At 39.2% G+C, this 17,667-nt stretch overlaps 1 protein-coding gene across 5 annotated transcripts in view; it reads right to left on the bottom strand.

Annotated features, from left to right (window-relative positions):
* Window positions 1-2,832: 2,832 nt before the first annotated feature.
* The window catches only part of MCCC2 (methylcrotonyl-CoA carboxylase subunit 2), a 53,889-nt gene continuing 39,054 nt past the window's right edge, over window positions 2,833-17,667 (bottom strand). For 3 of the 5 annotated variants that reach the window (XM_057494504.1, XM_057494506.1, XM_036887788.2), the window contains 5 exons: window positions 16,583-16,655; window positions 8,579-8,735; window positions 7,604-7,718; window positions 5,731-5,816; window positions 2,833-3,035 (listed from right to left, as the gene is read on the bottom strand). In XM_057494504.1, coding sequence (XP_057350487.1) covers window positions 2,918-3,035; window positions 5,731-5,816; window positions 7,604-7,718; window positions 8,579-8,735; window positions 16,583-16,655 — 549 coding nt within the window. In that variant the 3' untranslated portion in view covers window positions 2,833-2,917. Of the gene's footprint in view, window positions 3,036-5,730; window positions 5,817-7,603; window positions 7,719-8,578; window positions 8,736-11,911; window positions 11,979-12,711; window positions 12,789-16,582; window positions 16,656-17,667 lie in introns of all 5 variants that reach the window. The other 2 variants (XM_057494508.1, XM_036887786.2) reach the window with 1 other exon arrangement.

Raw genomic sequence — 17,667 nt, forward strand, 5'->3', positions numbered from 1 at the left:
AAAATTCTGTTACTCATATTACCCTAGCCAAAATTCATAATAGCCAAAATGTAAAAACAAAAACCGAACACCAAAAATATTCTTACAAAAAAAAAAAAAAACGTTGTGTGAGGTGATAGATGTGTTAAGTAACCATATGGTAGTGATCTTTTCACAATATACGTGTATCAGATCATCACATCATGTTATATGTCAGTTACAGTTCAGTGAAGCTGAGGGTGGGACAGACAAAAAAATGCTGCCCACTTTTTATTGGTTAAAATATACAAAATAATTTAAGTGTGGTGTGAGTGATGATTGTGACATTCCTAGATAAAGGCAAAAACATTCCTAGTATGTCCATGAATCTTTGACTTGTAGATGGATCCTACCAAAAGACTCTTGATTTAAAAACCACTTCGTTTTCTGACATGGATGTAAATTTTAACTGAAATTGTAACATAATTTAATATTTTAACACCCTTACTGTGTTCCTTGGTTGGTTTGCAAACTGGCCCCTGAACACGGAGGGCAGGGAGAGACTTAAGAGGCAGGCCACTCCAGATTGCAAGGCGGCAGGTTTAATAAGCAGGGGAACACACTTAAAGGGTTTCTCTGGAGCGGCCACGAGGCGAGTGATCTCCACACCTACCTGCCACAATCTTAAAAGTTGAGAGAGAGATGTTAAGAAGGTTCGGTCACCTCTCACGGCTCTGTCCTTTAAGTGGCTACTGCGACGGGAGGGCGCAGAATGTGCGGGGCGCACGGAACGTACACGTCACGCTCCAAGGCTCCGAGCGTCACGTTCTGTTCCAAAGGGAGATGGATGTGCAGGTCAACTGGCAGACAGAGGTGCTGGATGACCTCCAACGTCCTTCTAACCTCCAACGTCCTTCTGAAAATGCCACCTACCTCTGAATTCTTATCATCTATCTGTACACATCTCAAAAAACTAAATTGAACTCTGATACATAAATGCAGCCTAAATTGAATATCACACACAAATGTTTGAAATATTAATTTTATTAGGAAAGCATTTGATAGTTAAATCACATAATCAATCACTTAATTTTAAAATGATTTGGCCTGAGGATATTGATTAAAATATGGATTTTTTTCATTCATTCAACAAACATTTGAGCACCTATAAGTGCCAAACATTAGAGGTACAAGCTAAATAAGAGGATCTTTGCTCTCCTAGAGCTTACAATCCAGCTGGAGTGCAATATTAAATGTTTATATTTCTTATATAAGATAGAGGGAAGCGACAAGGGAAGTGGATGGTGCTCTACAAGAGTACATAGTAGGTATCTAACCAGCCCAGGGAAGTCACAGTGACAAAAACGTAACTGTTTAAGAAGGAGCAGTAGAACAGTTCAGACAGAAGGAAACTTATAGACCCTAAGACGGGGAAGTCTTCACAGGTTCAAAGGACTAGAAGTCTAGAATGGCTGGGGCACTGTGTGTGAAAAGAGGAATCAAGGCAACGAGGCTGACAAGGTGATGATCAGGATCATGGAGGCCATTAGGGCTCTGGCACCTCTGCAGAGAACCAGTGAAAGACTTCAGTAAGGGAGTAGCATGACCAGAAGTGCACTTCAGAATGGCCATCCCAGCTCCAGAGCAATGGAGAAACTGGACTAGGTAAGACTGGCTGCAGGCAGACCACTTCCAAAGCCTGTAGCAGTGACAGACAAAAATATCTGGGAGGATTCAAGAGATAGATAACGAAATCAACAGACCTTGATGACTGAATCTGAGGTTCCTATAAGACAATTAGGCCCAGTAGCCCTGTAAGATATGCTCAGGGGAAACTGTGTTAAGAACTGTCAATGCAGGATCATCCGCATTTAGATGGCAACTAAAGCTGTAAGAAGGGCTAAAGTGGCCCATTGAGGATTAATCAAAAAAAAAGAATCACACACATTTAAAAATGAGATGTGTCAGGGGCTGGGGGGAAGGGCAATCAGGAGTTATTATTTAGTAACAGTTTTAGCTTGGGATAATGAAAAGTTCTAGAGATGGATGGGGATGATGGTTGCACATCAGTGTGAAGGTAGTTAATGCCACAGAACTGCACACATAAAAATGGTTAAAATGGCAAATTTTTTATTGTATATTATACCACACTTTTAAAAAAACAAAGAGATACTTTTGAGCTATTTGTATCTTTTAGAATAAGACCGTATTCACGTATTATAATTAAAAATCAGCATGAACAGTGAAGAGGGTGGGGGAAGAATCAGCAGAGTAAGAGGAGCCTGCAAAGGGGACTGAACAAGAAAGGCCAAAAAGGTTGACAGAAAACCTAGAGCATCATGGCAAGGAAGTTAAGGATAGCGTTTCTAGGAGGAAGTGTTTGACTGATTTGAACGCCGCTGAGAATTAAATCAGATAAAGTCAGAAAAGAAGCGACTAGTTTCCGCAACATGGAGATCAACCTTGGAATGAGCTGTTGGCAGTGGAAGCCAGTGATGGGTAGGCTAAGGAGAGAATGGGCAGGAAATAAGAGCTCAGTGCAGATGGCAAGAAGTCTGACTATTATGGGAAGGAGTAGGATGGTGGCTGGGGGAAAATAGATGCTTTTAAAAAATAAATGTTAAAAATATCATTCAAAATCAACAAATCAATCATTTCACCGGAAATGGAACTTCATGTTAATAATCTCAGGAACACCTGGAATTTATAGGTTATAGAATTTTTTATACTACTTATGGGTCAGAAAGGATACCTGTTATTCTCTTCATTTTATGGGTAAAATAAAGGTTCATCAAATAAGTATCTTCAATAATTTTTTTTTAAGATAGGAAAGTATAATGTACTGTGTGAAGAAAACAATTTTACTATGATGGCCACATGTTGAAAAAGTTTAATATTTTAAGGCTACTAATGTATTAATTTTTGGTACATGTCCATCAGAAGATGTTTTCTATCCCAGTTACATCCTGAAGATGCCAAAGTCAGTCTTCTGGATTGGCGCGTTGAGGGCTGCGCTAATACTGAGACCCAGAACCAGTCTGGTGTCCACTGGATCAATAATCCCATCATCCCACAGCCTGATAAAAGAACAAAATATCAGTTATTACGAATCCACCACCAAACTATCATTTATACACTCCATGCCCAGAAGTGCCAAGGAGGTTTTTCTTCAGGTAATACACAGATCTACTGATTAGAAAGAAAAACGATGTGACTTTTGTCCCGGGTCCCCCAGAATGTCTTCTCAAGCTTATGGCTTCAGGAACTGCTCACTGGAAGAAATCACGAAATAATTTCTGATTTTAAAATACTGTTACTTATTTCAGGAAAAACATTCCTGTCCCTATTCTGCCCACACAAATGTACAAATCAAGTTGATGTATTCCTGTTATTAACATGGAAAGCCAGGTAATTACAGGTAATAAGCCCAGGTGATAGTCTCAAACCAAAGTTTCTCCTGGAAAAGGTGTATGCCCCCAAATTTCCAAACTCTTAAGAAACTATAAAAATTACTGAATAGACTTCAGTACATTTTATTAATAAAATAAATACCTTCATATGTAGTTCTTTATTTTTTGCAGTAAGAGGAAAAACAAGTAATAGCTCTAAACTGCTTTCAGAAGAAAGTTTCAAGTAGAAATTTTAGTTTCCTTTTTACTGACAACCTCAAATTTATAGAGAAAAATATTGCTTTTTAAAGGTCATTAGTGGGTGGCAGTTTTGCTTTCTTTAAACAAACTGCCTTCAGTGTCTGGACACAGCATCAATTATTAAACCATGCTTACATCAACAGACCATGAATCAAATCTTTGCTCATAAAACATTCATAAGAGGAACCCTGAAGTATCAACAGCCAATAAAAAAAGGCTACTCTTGTCATTTGTAACCAGGTCAGTTGATCACACTCCCTTCTGAAACCTAGAGCAGAGAAAGTAACACAGCAAGTGTCATGATGCTGGGGTGCCTCACAAAATTCATTAAAAAGACTGCTCAAGGGAAGAGGCCCTAATCAAGTGCTTGGGAGAGTCTGATTGTAAAAACAACTGAGCAGAATAAAGCTGGCATGTTGAGTATGTAACACGTAAGCATTAAGAAAAAACAGGTTACAGATGATGACAGAGCTCTCCAAAAAGACAGATGTAGCCATGGTAAAGCCTAAACAGACCACAGAATTTTATTGTTCATCTGAGATTTATTAGGAAGGTGCCACAAACTGGCTTAAAAATCCTTTCATCTTTGAAAGCAACTTGCTGCCTCCATGCCACCAAGTGTTTCAACAGAAGGGTTAAGCATCTACAATTAACAGAAAAACTTTACTGCCCTCTGTGTTTATTTCCAAAGATAAGTCTATTTGGACCATTTGCTCTCCTGCCTTGAATATAATATAGTCCATTAAAATAATAATAATGACATAGGTATAAAAATAATAAAAGATTCAGTCTTTCTCAAGAGAGGATTTGGCCAGGGCTGAGAGACAAATTAATGGCTCACACAAAATACACTATTTTTCTAAGTTTAATACTCAACTGTCCTTGTGAATCTCAGTCATAATGTGAAATGAATGAAGGCGAGCTTACAAAATATATTTTCTCTTAACCATTTATATGGTTTTCTATTTCCTCTTTGCTTCTACTGGCTACTATATAATTCTGTTTAAGTGTTGATAAAAAGAAATGTTTCTCAGACCAAAGACTATAACATATTTTGGTTTTAAATAAATGAATCAGTGACCCACCAAACAAAATATACATGAAATTTGCTTGTAAAAATTCATATTAACAAGAAGAAAACAGGCTCTTAAAATATCCCAGATGGTATTATTTGAATTCTGAAACTAATTATGCTCTTGAAAATAAGTACGTGCGGCCTTTGTACCCGCAATGCTAGAAGCAGTGCCTGCCACAGAGGATGTGTTCCAATGACTGAAATGGATTCTAACTCAGCAATTTCTTTTCTCCCTCCCCTCCAGTTTGCCTTCACTAGTAAATGGCATAAATCACAGTATAACCTAATTTTAAAAGACACAAAGAGTTATTTTCTTTTTTCCATCTTCCTAAGGGATAAAAGGAAGATGGGAAGCTTATAGATTATTCTTCAGCATAAAGAACATTAAAGTTGTGGAAAAAAGCTGTCTGAAAGCACGTGCCAGCAAGTCTCCAGCTGGGACAGGCTGTGGTAATGAACTGCTTCATTAAGTGGTATAAGAAACAAACAGAGGAGCTGAAATGTGTGTGTTGGCATGTGGACCACGGCTATGACTAAATTACCTTCTGAACACACAAGCACCCTTGTTAACAAGTGCCAACAAGCGTTCAACCAATCTCATGCTTAAAATGGGATAAAAAAAAAATCAAAGAGAGGGCTATGATAGGAATCCCTATGTTTAACCAAAAACTGTAATAGAACTAATTCCTGAAAGTGACCCAGCCAGGTTTGTAACTCTCAACGTCCCAGCCCCAGTGTGGCCCACCTCTGCCTGCAGTGCCCCTCCAGGCCCCGAACACCTCAGCCAGGGGTGGGATAAGGGAAGAGGGGTAGAGGGAGGCAGAATCAGAGGACCGTGGATCCACAGCCCAGCCTGGGAGATAGGGTGGCGTTTCAGCAGCAAGCATTCCCATTATAGCGATAACAATACAAAATTAAGTGTGTCCAAATGTCATTCTTTGTTTCCCACAAAGGCTGAACTATCCCAATGGCTCAGATCTCTGTAAAGCTGCTGCCCTGACTGCCAAGATGCACCCGAAAAGGAGTTCATCATTCCCTGGCTCCCACCTGGCACTGGAGAAGTAAGGGTTTCCTTCCTCTTCAAACCTCTTAATGATGGGCTCTTTCAAAGCTGCTTCTTCAGCACTGGAGAACTGAACAAAAAGGGACTGTGAGAAAGTCCACTGCTGTGGAACAACAGATCTGCTCAAGAGAACCTCAAGAAAAAAGGGGCAACAGTTTTCATAAATCCCAGGGTACCAACCAACATCTGCCCAGGGACAGATAGACCACAAGTAATGCTTTAACATACCATGATCTCACCTGAGATACAAGTATCAAATTAGTGAACTGTTACACCTCCCTTATCAGAGTCAACATCCTGAGGCTGTTTAAGGTAAGGGCCCAACAATGGATGTGAATTATACAGTATAACAAAAGAGGCTATATTGCATTTAGCAGCTTCTGTTCAAGGAAGAGAAGTAGGGAATTTTCACTCAAAATAGCCAAAATTTTAAACATTTAAAGATTAAAGGGGTAAAACACCAACTACATTATGAAGAAACTCTTCAATTTCCCAGATGGCTGAGAGATATTTTTCCCAATTAAAAATTTAATGGCTTGAGTGTCAGTATTGCCAAAAACAAGTGATAATTCAGATGTAAAAATCCTTATGCAAACTAATTTTAAAACCTTGAAAAATATTTTTGCCCTAAAAAAATGTCCCACACCAAAACCAAATGATTTATTTTAAATAAACCCAACCTACTTTCATGTACTCCCATAGTTTAATGTCATTTATAGGTTAAGAATTTAGAAGAACCACCAATAAAATCTTGTATTATTTTCCTTTCATACATAAAAGGATGAATTTATATATCTGTATATCAAATTAACCAAAAAACAACTATTTAATAAGAGATTGCCATGCTGGGCTAGAGCTTAAGACATGTCTTCAAAATATCAGGTGGACTTTCATAACCCCCACACCCAAACCCACCACCCCTCAACACACACACAAAAGTAGAGTTTTCTTTTCACTTGGACACTGGTCAGTACTAAAGTGAATCAGAAACTTTAAGTCCCATTGTTCCTACTGCTTAGAAAAGGTAACTGGGGATACGAGGCATGGGTAGGAGGCATTCAAGGAGGCAGGAACTACCCTCTGGTTTTTATTACTTCCACTCCACAGACTAGGCAGTTGACCAGATGATCCCTAAATGGCAGTGCTGGGGGGCTGGGAAGGTAGGGCCTCTTCTATTTTACATCATTCATGATGAAACAAGGACCTAAGCAATTTCAGGAACATACATCCATTATCCTAAGGCCTGGCTCTTATACAAAGTAGTTAAAAGTTATAACTAATAAAAATTAATGCAAAATTTCAGAAGAATCTCTAACAGAGATTCAAACAAAAGAATCTATTTTAAAAGCCACCACTTGCCAATGTGTCTTTCATCAATCTTCTCATGCCCTTTCTGTTTTTATTCATTTGTACTTTCACAGTATAAAAATGTTAATCAATTCCCATTAGATCACTGAATCCTCCCACTCAAGGTGTCCTCAACAACAATCTCAAAGTAAAATGGAAAAAACAAAATTCTGCTGCGTTAGGTCATAAAATCAAAGAAGTAAATCAGATTTATTTCAATCTCACTAACTGCCAATGACTCAGAATCAAACATCTTTATGCCTCAGGCATTCACAGGCAGTGTTTCTGAAGTGTTTCTTAGAGATTCCGAAAAATGTGTTAATTACCACAAGAAGGTACCTCAAACGAAATGGCTTTAAAAAGAGAGACAGAGAATGTGGATGTCTGCATTGCTGAAACAACTCCCAGGCCCACACCCACACATGTGCCGGGGTTCTGAGGCACTGGTCCCTGCCTCCAGGGTGTTCACTGGGCAAAAACAAACCCCAAGATAGAGAAGAAGAAATTCACCTCTTTCCCTTCCCGTGCCCTTTGGTCCTTTGCTACTGTCGCCAGCACACTGGCCGCCTGTTCTCCTCCCATCACTGAGATGCGAGCGTTTGGCCACATATAGAGAAATCTTGGGCTATGGTGGGGAAAGAAAGAATGATCAAAATAATTCACTGTATGACACAGAGATTTCCAGAGGCCCATGTTTACCTTTTAAATTTGTGGTTCTTCATTCTAGCTGCACATTACAATCATCTGGGAATTTTAAAAAATGCCTAAAACCCACCCCAGACTGATCTCCAGAGGTGGGGCCTGAGCATGGTAGGATTTTTAAGTGCTCTAGGTGAGTCTCACATCTGTTTTGACAAGTTTTATTTTTCCACTTCATCCAAATTTACTGAGCATAAAAGTATTTAAAATATCCTCTTAATATCTGTGGTCATGTCCTGTTTTCCATTCTTGATATTGGTCATGTGTGCCTTTTCACTTTAACTTTTGGTTTTATCAGGGGATTATCAAGTTTGTTAACCTTTTAAACGAAACAACTTTGGACTTCCCTAATCCTTCTGTCTTTAAAATGTTTGCTCTTCATTATGTCCTATTTTCTATTTTTCTTATGTTTAACATGCTGTTCTCTGAAGGTCTTGTGCTAGCTCCTAGATTTGTTGATTTTCAGCCTTTCTTTTCCCAGTGTATCTATTAAGTACACACACCTTTCTCAAAGCAAGACTTTAGCCACACCACACAAGTAATGATATGTAGTATATTCATTATTAGCCATTTCAAGATATTTCCTGATTCTCATTGTGGATTTCTTCCAAGTAAGTACCTTTAGTGTTAAATTCCATTTTACATCTCTAGATAATATAAACTATGGTATAATCGATAAGATTTTTGAATGCCATTCTGTATTTCAAATACACCTGAAATAAACTGATCATTTATAATTATACCTGAAGTATGATTCTTTCAGAGAAAATCATGACAACCACCTACCTGTATGCTCTGCCACACATCCCATAGTTTCCAGCCCCATATGAACCCCCAATGATGACAGTGAACTTAGGCACATTGGCACAGGCTACAGCAGCCACCAACTTGGCACCATCCTTGGCAATTCCTTCAGCTTCATAGTCTCTACCAACCATAAATCCTAAAAGAAAGATAAGAGAGAAATACCATTTGACTCAGGAATTCCACTGCTAGGAATTTACCCAAAGAAAATAAGATCCCTGATTCAAAAAGACATATGCACCCCTATGTTGATCACAGCACTATTTACAATAGCCAAGATATGGAAGCAACCTAAGTGTCCATCAGTAGACGAATGGATAAAGAAGATATGGCACATATACACACTGGAATACTACTCAGCCATAAGAAGAAAACAAATCCTACCATTTGGAACAACATGGATGGAGCTAGAGGGTATTATGCTCAGTGAAATAAGCCAGGCGGAAAAAGACAAGTACCAAATGATTTCACTCATTTGTGGAGTATAACAACAAAGCAAAACTGAAGGGACAAAACAGCAGCAGACTCACAGACTCCAAGAAGGGACTAATGGTTACCAAAGGGGAGGTTGGGGAGGATAGGAGAGGGGGATTAAGGGGCATTATGATTAGCACACATAATGTAGGGGGTCACGGGGAAGACAGTATAGCACAGAGAAGACAAGTAGTGACTCTATGGCATCTTACTACACTGATGGACAGTGACTGCAATGGAGTGTTGGGGGCGGGGAACTTGATAATATGGGTGAATATTGTAACCGCAATGTTGCTCATATGAAACCTTCATAAGACTGTATATGAATGATACCCTAAAAAAAATTCAAAGGGAAAAAAAAAAATACATATATGTGTGTGTGTGTATGTGTGTGTGTGTGTGTGTGTGTGTGTATGTGTATAAAAAGACCAGAAAGAGAGCCTCTGGACAATGGGATTAATGTGCAGAAGTCAATTCGACCAAGATACTGGAAGGACATCTTGTCAAGCTATATTTTACTACAGGCCTCTCACATTCACACATGTTTATATGTGAAACAGACCCCAAAAAAATGTGTTTTAAAAGGTAAAATACAATTTTCTCTAATGACTAAAAATTTTCCTTAAAACGATTCATCTGGATGCACAGAGATCTTAAACAAGGTAAGGATGCATTTGTTTTCAAGAATTATCTCTAAACAGTAGCTTGATGACGAGGAATGTGACATGGCAAACTAAGGAAAAAGTACCTTTGGCTCTCTCTTTGGAGAACCAAACTCTCGGGGCTCATATTCACTGACCTGGTTTAAAATATAGACTGTTCCTTCTGAAGTGCTGCTTTAAAACTTTGATGAAATACAGATTAATGTTTCATAGAGATGCTAAAAGCTCCTGCCAGGGACTCAAGAACAGGGTAAAACAATTTTTCATTATAATTAAAGGATTCTTCTACTTCAAGCTCCCAGTTCTGTTAGAACTGCTCTGCCAGCTGAACTGAGCCTTCCAGACCTTAGGCTCCCTCCTCCTTACCTGCAGACACCAAGTCAGGCTTCATTTGGCTCCCACCCCACCTGAAGACTCACTTGCCAATTTGATTGTCACTGTTCTTGCTTTGCCAATTTCCAGCATCGAGTCATCCAATTCAACTCAGCCTGTTTTTAATAGGGTACTTGAACTTGCTGAGGATACAACAGTTCTGACAGGCCAGCCCTTGTGCTCACCAGGCGCTATCTGAGCTGGGCCCTCAGAACTCCTTTATCTTACCTTGACTCCTGAAACTTTGCATAATAGCTATCTCAAATACCAAATATCTTCAAGCTCTTACCCCAACCCACCACTCTGCTGCCCCTCCATTCCCTGTAAGTGATTTTGCATTGAAAAAGAAGGTCCAGGCCCTCCCCCTTGGCTTTCCCCAATCCTTCTCCTTCCCCCCATAAGAAGCAACATAGTCATGCTCCCTTTCTTCCTTTACTCTCTTCTCTGGAAGAAATTAGAGCTACTCAAAGACTGTCCCTGAGTCCTCTTCTCTTCTCTAGGGGGTATTCTTATATCTTCCCACAACTTTAAATACCATCTCCACATTCTGATGATACCTACATTTTCACCCCAGCTAACAAACCTCTTTTGTGCTCAAGATTCATTCAACTGCCTACTTCATATCTCCAAATGGATGTACTGCATAGGTTCCCTCAAATGCAATGCTGTGAAACCAAACTCAACCTCTGCTCTCTGCCCCCAGCACAGGCAAACAAAACAAAGATGTAGGAGTCTCACAAGCACAAGGTTTAACTTAATAGTTGCTTAGAACAAGGCCCCTGGGATAGTGAAGCATCAGAATCCTTTTTATCTGCTCTTTAACAAGATTTGCCCCTCAGGCTGCCATCTGGATATAAATGCTCTCAAAACTCATCAAACCAAGTACCTTAAACTTAAGGGCAGCACCAGATGAAGATGTTTTAGCACCAGTACTATTTAAAGTCCTGCTGATTGTCAAGAGCCAAACTCCTTCTTACCATTAAGGTTTGTCTGATTCCCCCCTTAATTAGATCAAAGGAAGCCCCCACTTCCTTTGAACCCAAGATACCATGGATGACTTAGAAAACTGGGGGAAAAATGTTTCCAGCTAACCAATATATCTAAATGCCGCCTATATGTTAGGCACTATGTAACCGACAAGGAAGTATAAATAACAGAATCATAGAATTCTAGGAAAAAGAACTCTAGAACCATAAGAGGCCTTCAAAATCATTTCATCTACCATACTAATATCAAGGTCATCTATGGAACATGAAATCCAGAGATGACATTGGTCACACCATTCTTTGGGGTCAAAACTCAAATCCCTGGACTTTGTTCAGGACAGACATGTACATTTTTTTAAAATGTTGCTTCAGGTAGAATTAAATGCACAATAAAATATGTGGAAAAGGAAGACCTTAGCATGTGTTTGACACCCTTTAAGAGGAACAAAGCACTGGAAAAGAGACGATGGATCACACAACACCTTCTGGCACTGACCAGGCAGCGTTACCAGCAGAGAAGAACTTTGCTGCTCTCCAGGTGTGGGGATTTGCATGTGCAGAGTAAAGGGAAGCCATCTGACTGTGATACATGTAACACAGAAAATGCTTCACTTAGAAAATAGGGATAACCTTCTCAAAATATTTAATTCACGAAGGATTAAGCCTTAAAGAGACTCCAGAGAGCATGCCTCCAATAGCACTTTCTGCTATGACGATGTAAGGTCCTACGTCTACACTGCCGAATACAAGCATGAGCCATACTGGACAGAGCAGCTCTAGAAGAAATGCAACCAGCCAGACCAATTAAGCTATTTTCTTACCAGTAATGTTTTGAAGGAATAGCAGAGGAATATTCCTTTGGCAGCATAACTGGATGAAGTGAGCACCCTAGCAAATAAAATATAAATCTTTTTAAAGGGGAGTTAACAAATCTGTGATCATCATATACCCTACAGATACCATACAGGTCAAAGACAAGAAGGAGTGCCCTTTGCTTGGCTAGTCTGATGTTAGAGTAATGGTTAACAATAATACTACCAGCAGGCTGACCCAAGACCAACGGGACGTGACTGCAGTTTGCACTGTACATGTTCTGCAGTCCCTGTGTGCTTACTGGCACATGGCTACAGGGCAACTAATGTTGCTGGGGATCAAGTCAATCATGGACATTCCACACAGCAAATGAAACTTAACAGAGATGAACTGCTTGTCAGTAAGAATTTCTGAGCCTCACTGTAATTCTCTAGTTCTCCTTTAAAAAGAATATAAACACTTTCAAGGCAAGTATTCTTAGAGTCTAATACGTACATGTCAACCATAGCAGTTATAAAGCAAGGATCTTAAAAGAAACCTTACTAAAATGAACACTTGATTTTTTTCAATAGTGTCTAGATAGTTCAACCACGCTAAGGTAAACCCCATAAAAGCTACTTTAAACATTAACATGCATGCATACACACATCCATGCTCGTGTGCACATATACTCAGACTCTGCTTGCTAAAGCATCTGGCTAAATATTTTAAAGCTTTTATGTGATAAATTTTCATTCATTATTTGACCCTCAAAGTTAATTATGTTTATATTAAAACAAAATCTTGGAACATGTTTAACAGTACTTGCCTTTTTTGCAGATTCAGAAAAGAGAACTCCATTATTTCCAATGATACCTACTGGGTATCCAAATATTCTAGCAAATCCTCAAAAGAAAAGTGAAAAAACATTTGTGTATTTCAGAAGGCTTTTAATTCACAAGAAACAGACACACTTCTATATTCTTTACTGTCACATCAAACTTTAAAATGTGGAGATTTTGTCTGTGGTACAGACCAGCTCACATCACCATTTGTAATTTCTCAGGTCCTGGAGTCTGGGTTTTTTGCTTTTTTGAAATGAGTGTTAGAGGTAAAGTTACCCACTTGTCTGACTGGCTGGTTGGGTTAGATGACTGGGTTAGCTGACATGTCATCCATTCACTCACAGACCATCTATGAACCAGATAGAGCATATACTGAAATAGAACAAATCAAAGATGTAGAGCCCCTTAAAGGTCAATGTTCACTATCAGCCAGTGTCAGGGGAGTGGCATGCCTGGAAATGCCTGTGGTAATGATAGGCCCTTGAAATAAAGGGGATAAACTCAGCCAGGGCAAATTTTTTTTAAAAGCAGGAACACATTCAAACCTGGTGGTAACTAGGTTTAAACTAAGAAATCCAGTTATTCTAGAAGAATGAATCCCTTCACTTTTACTGTCTCTTTGCTTGTATCTTTTTCTGTCTCTTTTCCAGTTTCATTTATGTCTCACCACCACTTCCACTCCAAACACCCCCTCTCCATACACAAACACACAGAAGAACTAAGGGAGAAGAAAAAGAGGGGGAAACTGTTATTTTGTGAGGTAGACACTTTCGGTGATTTCAGGAAGTTAATTATTTTGTGAACCTGAAGAACGACTACAGAGATCTTCCCAAGAGTGAATTTCAACAAGCCTACTTATGACTATAAAAAAGGGCCAAATACTTGGAACCTGAGAATCACTAAACTGTGCTTGTTAAAAATAGGTCAAAGAAAGCGTTACGAAAGTGCCTGGAACCAAGCTCTGTCTTGCAGCTCAAGCTGGACACCCAGCATGTGGTGCCTGACCAAAGCAGGTGCTCAAAATATTACTGAAGAAAATTAATGGATAAAAGAGAATGTCAAACTACTGATAAGCCAGAACACTGAATTTTTAAAGATGTTTTTGTTCTTTACTCTTATTATTTTTTTAATTGATAAAATTGTTAAGCAGAAAAATAGATATGAGCAGGGTAGAAAGAGAATAAGGTCAGTAAAACCTACCAGAAAGGACTCAGAGTTAACCAGTTAAAACTAGAAAGCCAGAAAAGACTCAGAGTTAATGAGTTAATCAGTTAAAGCTCAAAGGGTCAGAAGCAACTTGGCCTTGAATGTTTGAATATTCCCTCAGACAAACATAAGTATCTCAGCATAACCCATGTCTTCATTGTGTCAATTAGATCATGCCATTGTAAAATTCACTTTAGCCTGCTAAAAGGCCCAGCTATAAACAGCATAATAATGTTAATTTTGACTAATAAGAAAAGAGACTTAATGACTCATCAAGGATGAACATTCTGGGACCACTTAACAAGTCCACACCCTTAGCTCTTTGAAAATCCTCAACCTCTTATAAAACCACAGACCCTAAACCCTTAGGGGCACCTCTTCTCTGAGATAGCCCACACTCCCTTTCTCTAAGGGTGTACCTTTTTGCTTTAAATAAACCTCTCACTGCTCAACTTCTAATGTTTTGTCTCGGCGCTTCTCCAGTGGTGTCTTTCTTACTTTGCTCTTTCATTCTAATCCTCCTGATTTCAGCTCAAACCTTCACTCTGTCCTATTTCAGGTAAGTAGGGAGGGACTGCTTGCTGAGAGCTCAGATCTGGGCCTGCAAATTATGATTGCCTGGGGGACCTGGACCAAACTGCAGCTTGCAGTCATGCTCTTTAGTAGCCAGCCTGAAAAGTCTCCTTTCTTTGCCTCTAAGTTCACAGAACATAATTTCACTCCATCCAGTGCTCTGGGGCTCCCCCAAATCCTGGGGTGGTAGGGACTCAGTTTCCATGCTGTGCAGATCCAAGCAGACACTGGACGCCAGGTAATACTGGCTTACAGAGTTAACCAGGGATGTGTCCCATGCTGAGCAGCAGTTCAGTTAAATTCCTTTATCATTCTGTTCTGTCATTCCCTGGCACTCTTGCTTTAATAGATTCTTTCCTCACCTTGCACTCTGACTTCCCTGCATCTCTGAACCCACTTCTCCCCAACAAAATGGAACGTTGAATTGATGGTCACCTAGATTTCTTTCTCTTAGTGTTTCAGGCCTAAAATCCCAGCCAAAAGCCTATGCTGCACATCCTAAATGGTCCTACCACTTACAGAGGAAAGCAGACAGGGGTGAACTTCCCCAAAGGTCTGACAATCCACTTGGAGCCCTGCCCCACCCCACATAAAGAGCTGGGTCTCTTACATGTCTTTCAGCAGTAAGGTGCCACCCCGAGGGTATACTGTCCTGTTAGCTATTGATATTTCCAACCCATCCTCAGCCCAGCTTGGGATCTAGGCATAGGGACGGTTGAGTAAGGCACATGCTCCACTATACTAGGGACACCTATGGAGGGAGCACCTTCACCAACTTCCTTCAGGCCAAACAGGAAACTACTAGAGCCTATATCCAACTAGTGTGGTGGCAGGAGGAAACCCTTAAGAGCTTCCAGAGATGACTGATCCTCAGAAAAACATGTTCCTCCTTGCTCGCTCCCCACCTCATGCCTCCTACCCTCTAAGGCACTCCCACTCCACTCTCCTCTTCCCCTTTCCGCGCCCCCCTCCCCTTTCCCCAACCTTATTTGAATTTCAGTACTTGAAGAGATGGAGAAAACTTGATAGTCCCTGGTATTCTAGGGGTTAAAGGTGCCACAAGCCTTTTAACAAGTACCCGTAGGTAAAAAAGATATGACAAGGACAGCTCATCCATCTTATCCATCTTTGAGAAGGAAGTAGAAACAGCTTTGACTTGTTTTAAACTGCTGCACATCCTGAACTATTAGGTGACAAATCCTGCTATACATCAAACAAAAAGCTCTTAATCACTTAAACACCTAAATACAAAAACATAAATTCCACTCCCACTGTGAACTCTTCTCTTGCTCATAAATCAGGCCAGGAGGAAGTTGCTGTGACTTACCCTTAAGCCTCAGTGTTATATTTGCAGTCTGACTTTGGCAGCTAGTTTTTTCTAATATGGCGTGGTATTTTCAGGTTGACTAGTGCATTTCCCAGCTTTTATGAAGCCAAATAAATTTCACAAAATTTGTTTTGCCATTTGTCCAAGACAGACTGTCAGGGGCCTAGCATCTATGTTTCAAATACTTTCCTTCAAAAGCCTACAAACTTAACACGTTAAATGAATGAATGTACTTTTATAAACATCCTGATTTTGTTATTCCAGACTTTGTATTCTGGTCTGCATCCTTGGTCTAGTATTGCATGATTCAACAACAGACCTACATAGAGGCTGTGAGGCGGTTTAACTTACTCTACGTCCTTCTGGAAAGCTAACTATCATATAAAACTTCCTAGTTGAATTGTAGACTGAAGAACAAACAACACAGTGCTGAAATTCTCAAAACAATTATAGTTATCCAGAGAAACAAAGAGAACTACAAATATTTCTGCTAGTTTAATTATCATTAGAACCTTTTCATACAGGTAAGGAAGCATCTAGCCTTCAGCATTTTAAACTCTCTGGATCCTTGAAGCCATTTGGCAACAAATGGTTTTTACAAAACAGCTCCTTTTGAGTACTGACTCACACATTTGTACTGCTCTAAATAACAAAGCACATGCCAAGTGTATCAAAGCCTTGAGACAAGAGATCACTTATTTTCAAAGCAACAGAAAATGTTCATATATTCAAATTCTTTGCCTTTATACCTGTAACCAATGTGTCTCCATATAAGGCTTTGAACTCACTGAATCTGCTTCCATCCACAATTCTAGCAATGACCTAAGAAGAAAAATAACAATGTCTCTGAGAAATACCACAAAAGAATTTTTGCATTTAAGTTCTTTATAACAAAAACAAATTCATAGTTAAGTTGTCACTTTCCCACAATTTCCCCCTATACAGAAAATCTCACTAGAATTTCACTTTACAGGCATGGTACCTGCCCTGAAGTCATTTGGGGCCCTGATTTTACACTTCACTATATATATATATATATATATATATATACACATATATATATATATTCTGCAAAGATGGAACAAGGTTGTGAAGATGTGATGTGTGATGACTTATGGAACCACAGAAAATAATGAGATGAAGAACCAGCTCTGCCTCCCACCTCCACCAGTGAGAGACTAGAGTCACAGGCTGGCTACCTAAAATACTCCATACCTCAGCTTCCTCATCGGTTGGTTTGTTCGATTTTAAAAAAGATAATACTTCAGAAGTGCTAACTAAAACACACTGCCTGGCTTTCATTAAAACATAGCTGGCTACTATTAAGCTTTCCATAAAGGTTCATTGATTCCAAATATGATATACTTGAAGGACCATCCCATGCATATAAAATTAATCTAAAAGCAGTAGAGATTACTAAATAGTTTACCCTTGGGGCTCATTATTATACATCAGGTCTATTTCAAAGAGTTGCAAACATGAAACATATTCCAAATTTCTTCAGAATCTATTTTAGATGATATACCTAATTTTTCTATCTAGTTCAACTGTTTCTTTTTATTGTTTACCAAATGGATTAAAGCCAATTCAACCAAAAAAATGGAAAAGGTTGAAAAATGAGTGAATGCTTCCCAACAGCTTTCTTTCTAAAAAGTAAAAGATCACTTTGAATTATTTTTTTAATTATTTTTCTAAAAGGTCCAATAATATAATGGGAATATTAACAGTTGCCTTTTCTAAGTGTATGACCCTCCAAAATTATACCTTTTAAAAAATAATCACATATAACTACAATTCCTCCACACAAAGATAAAGCCATTTAAAAGGCAGAGCA

Source organism: Manis pentadactyla, chromosome 2 (assembly GCF_030020395.1).
Source record: "Manis pentadactyla isolate mManPen7 chromosome 2, mManPen7.hap1, whole genome shotgun sequence".
Taxonomy (NCBI): Eukaryota; Metazoa; Chordata; class Mammalia; order Pholidota; family Manidae; genus Manis; species Manis pentadactyla.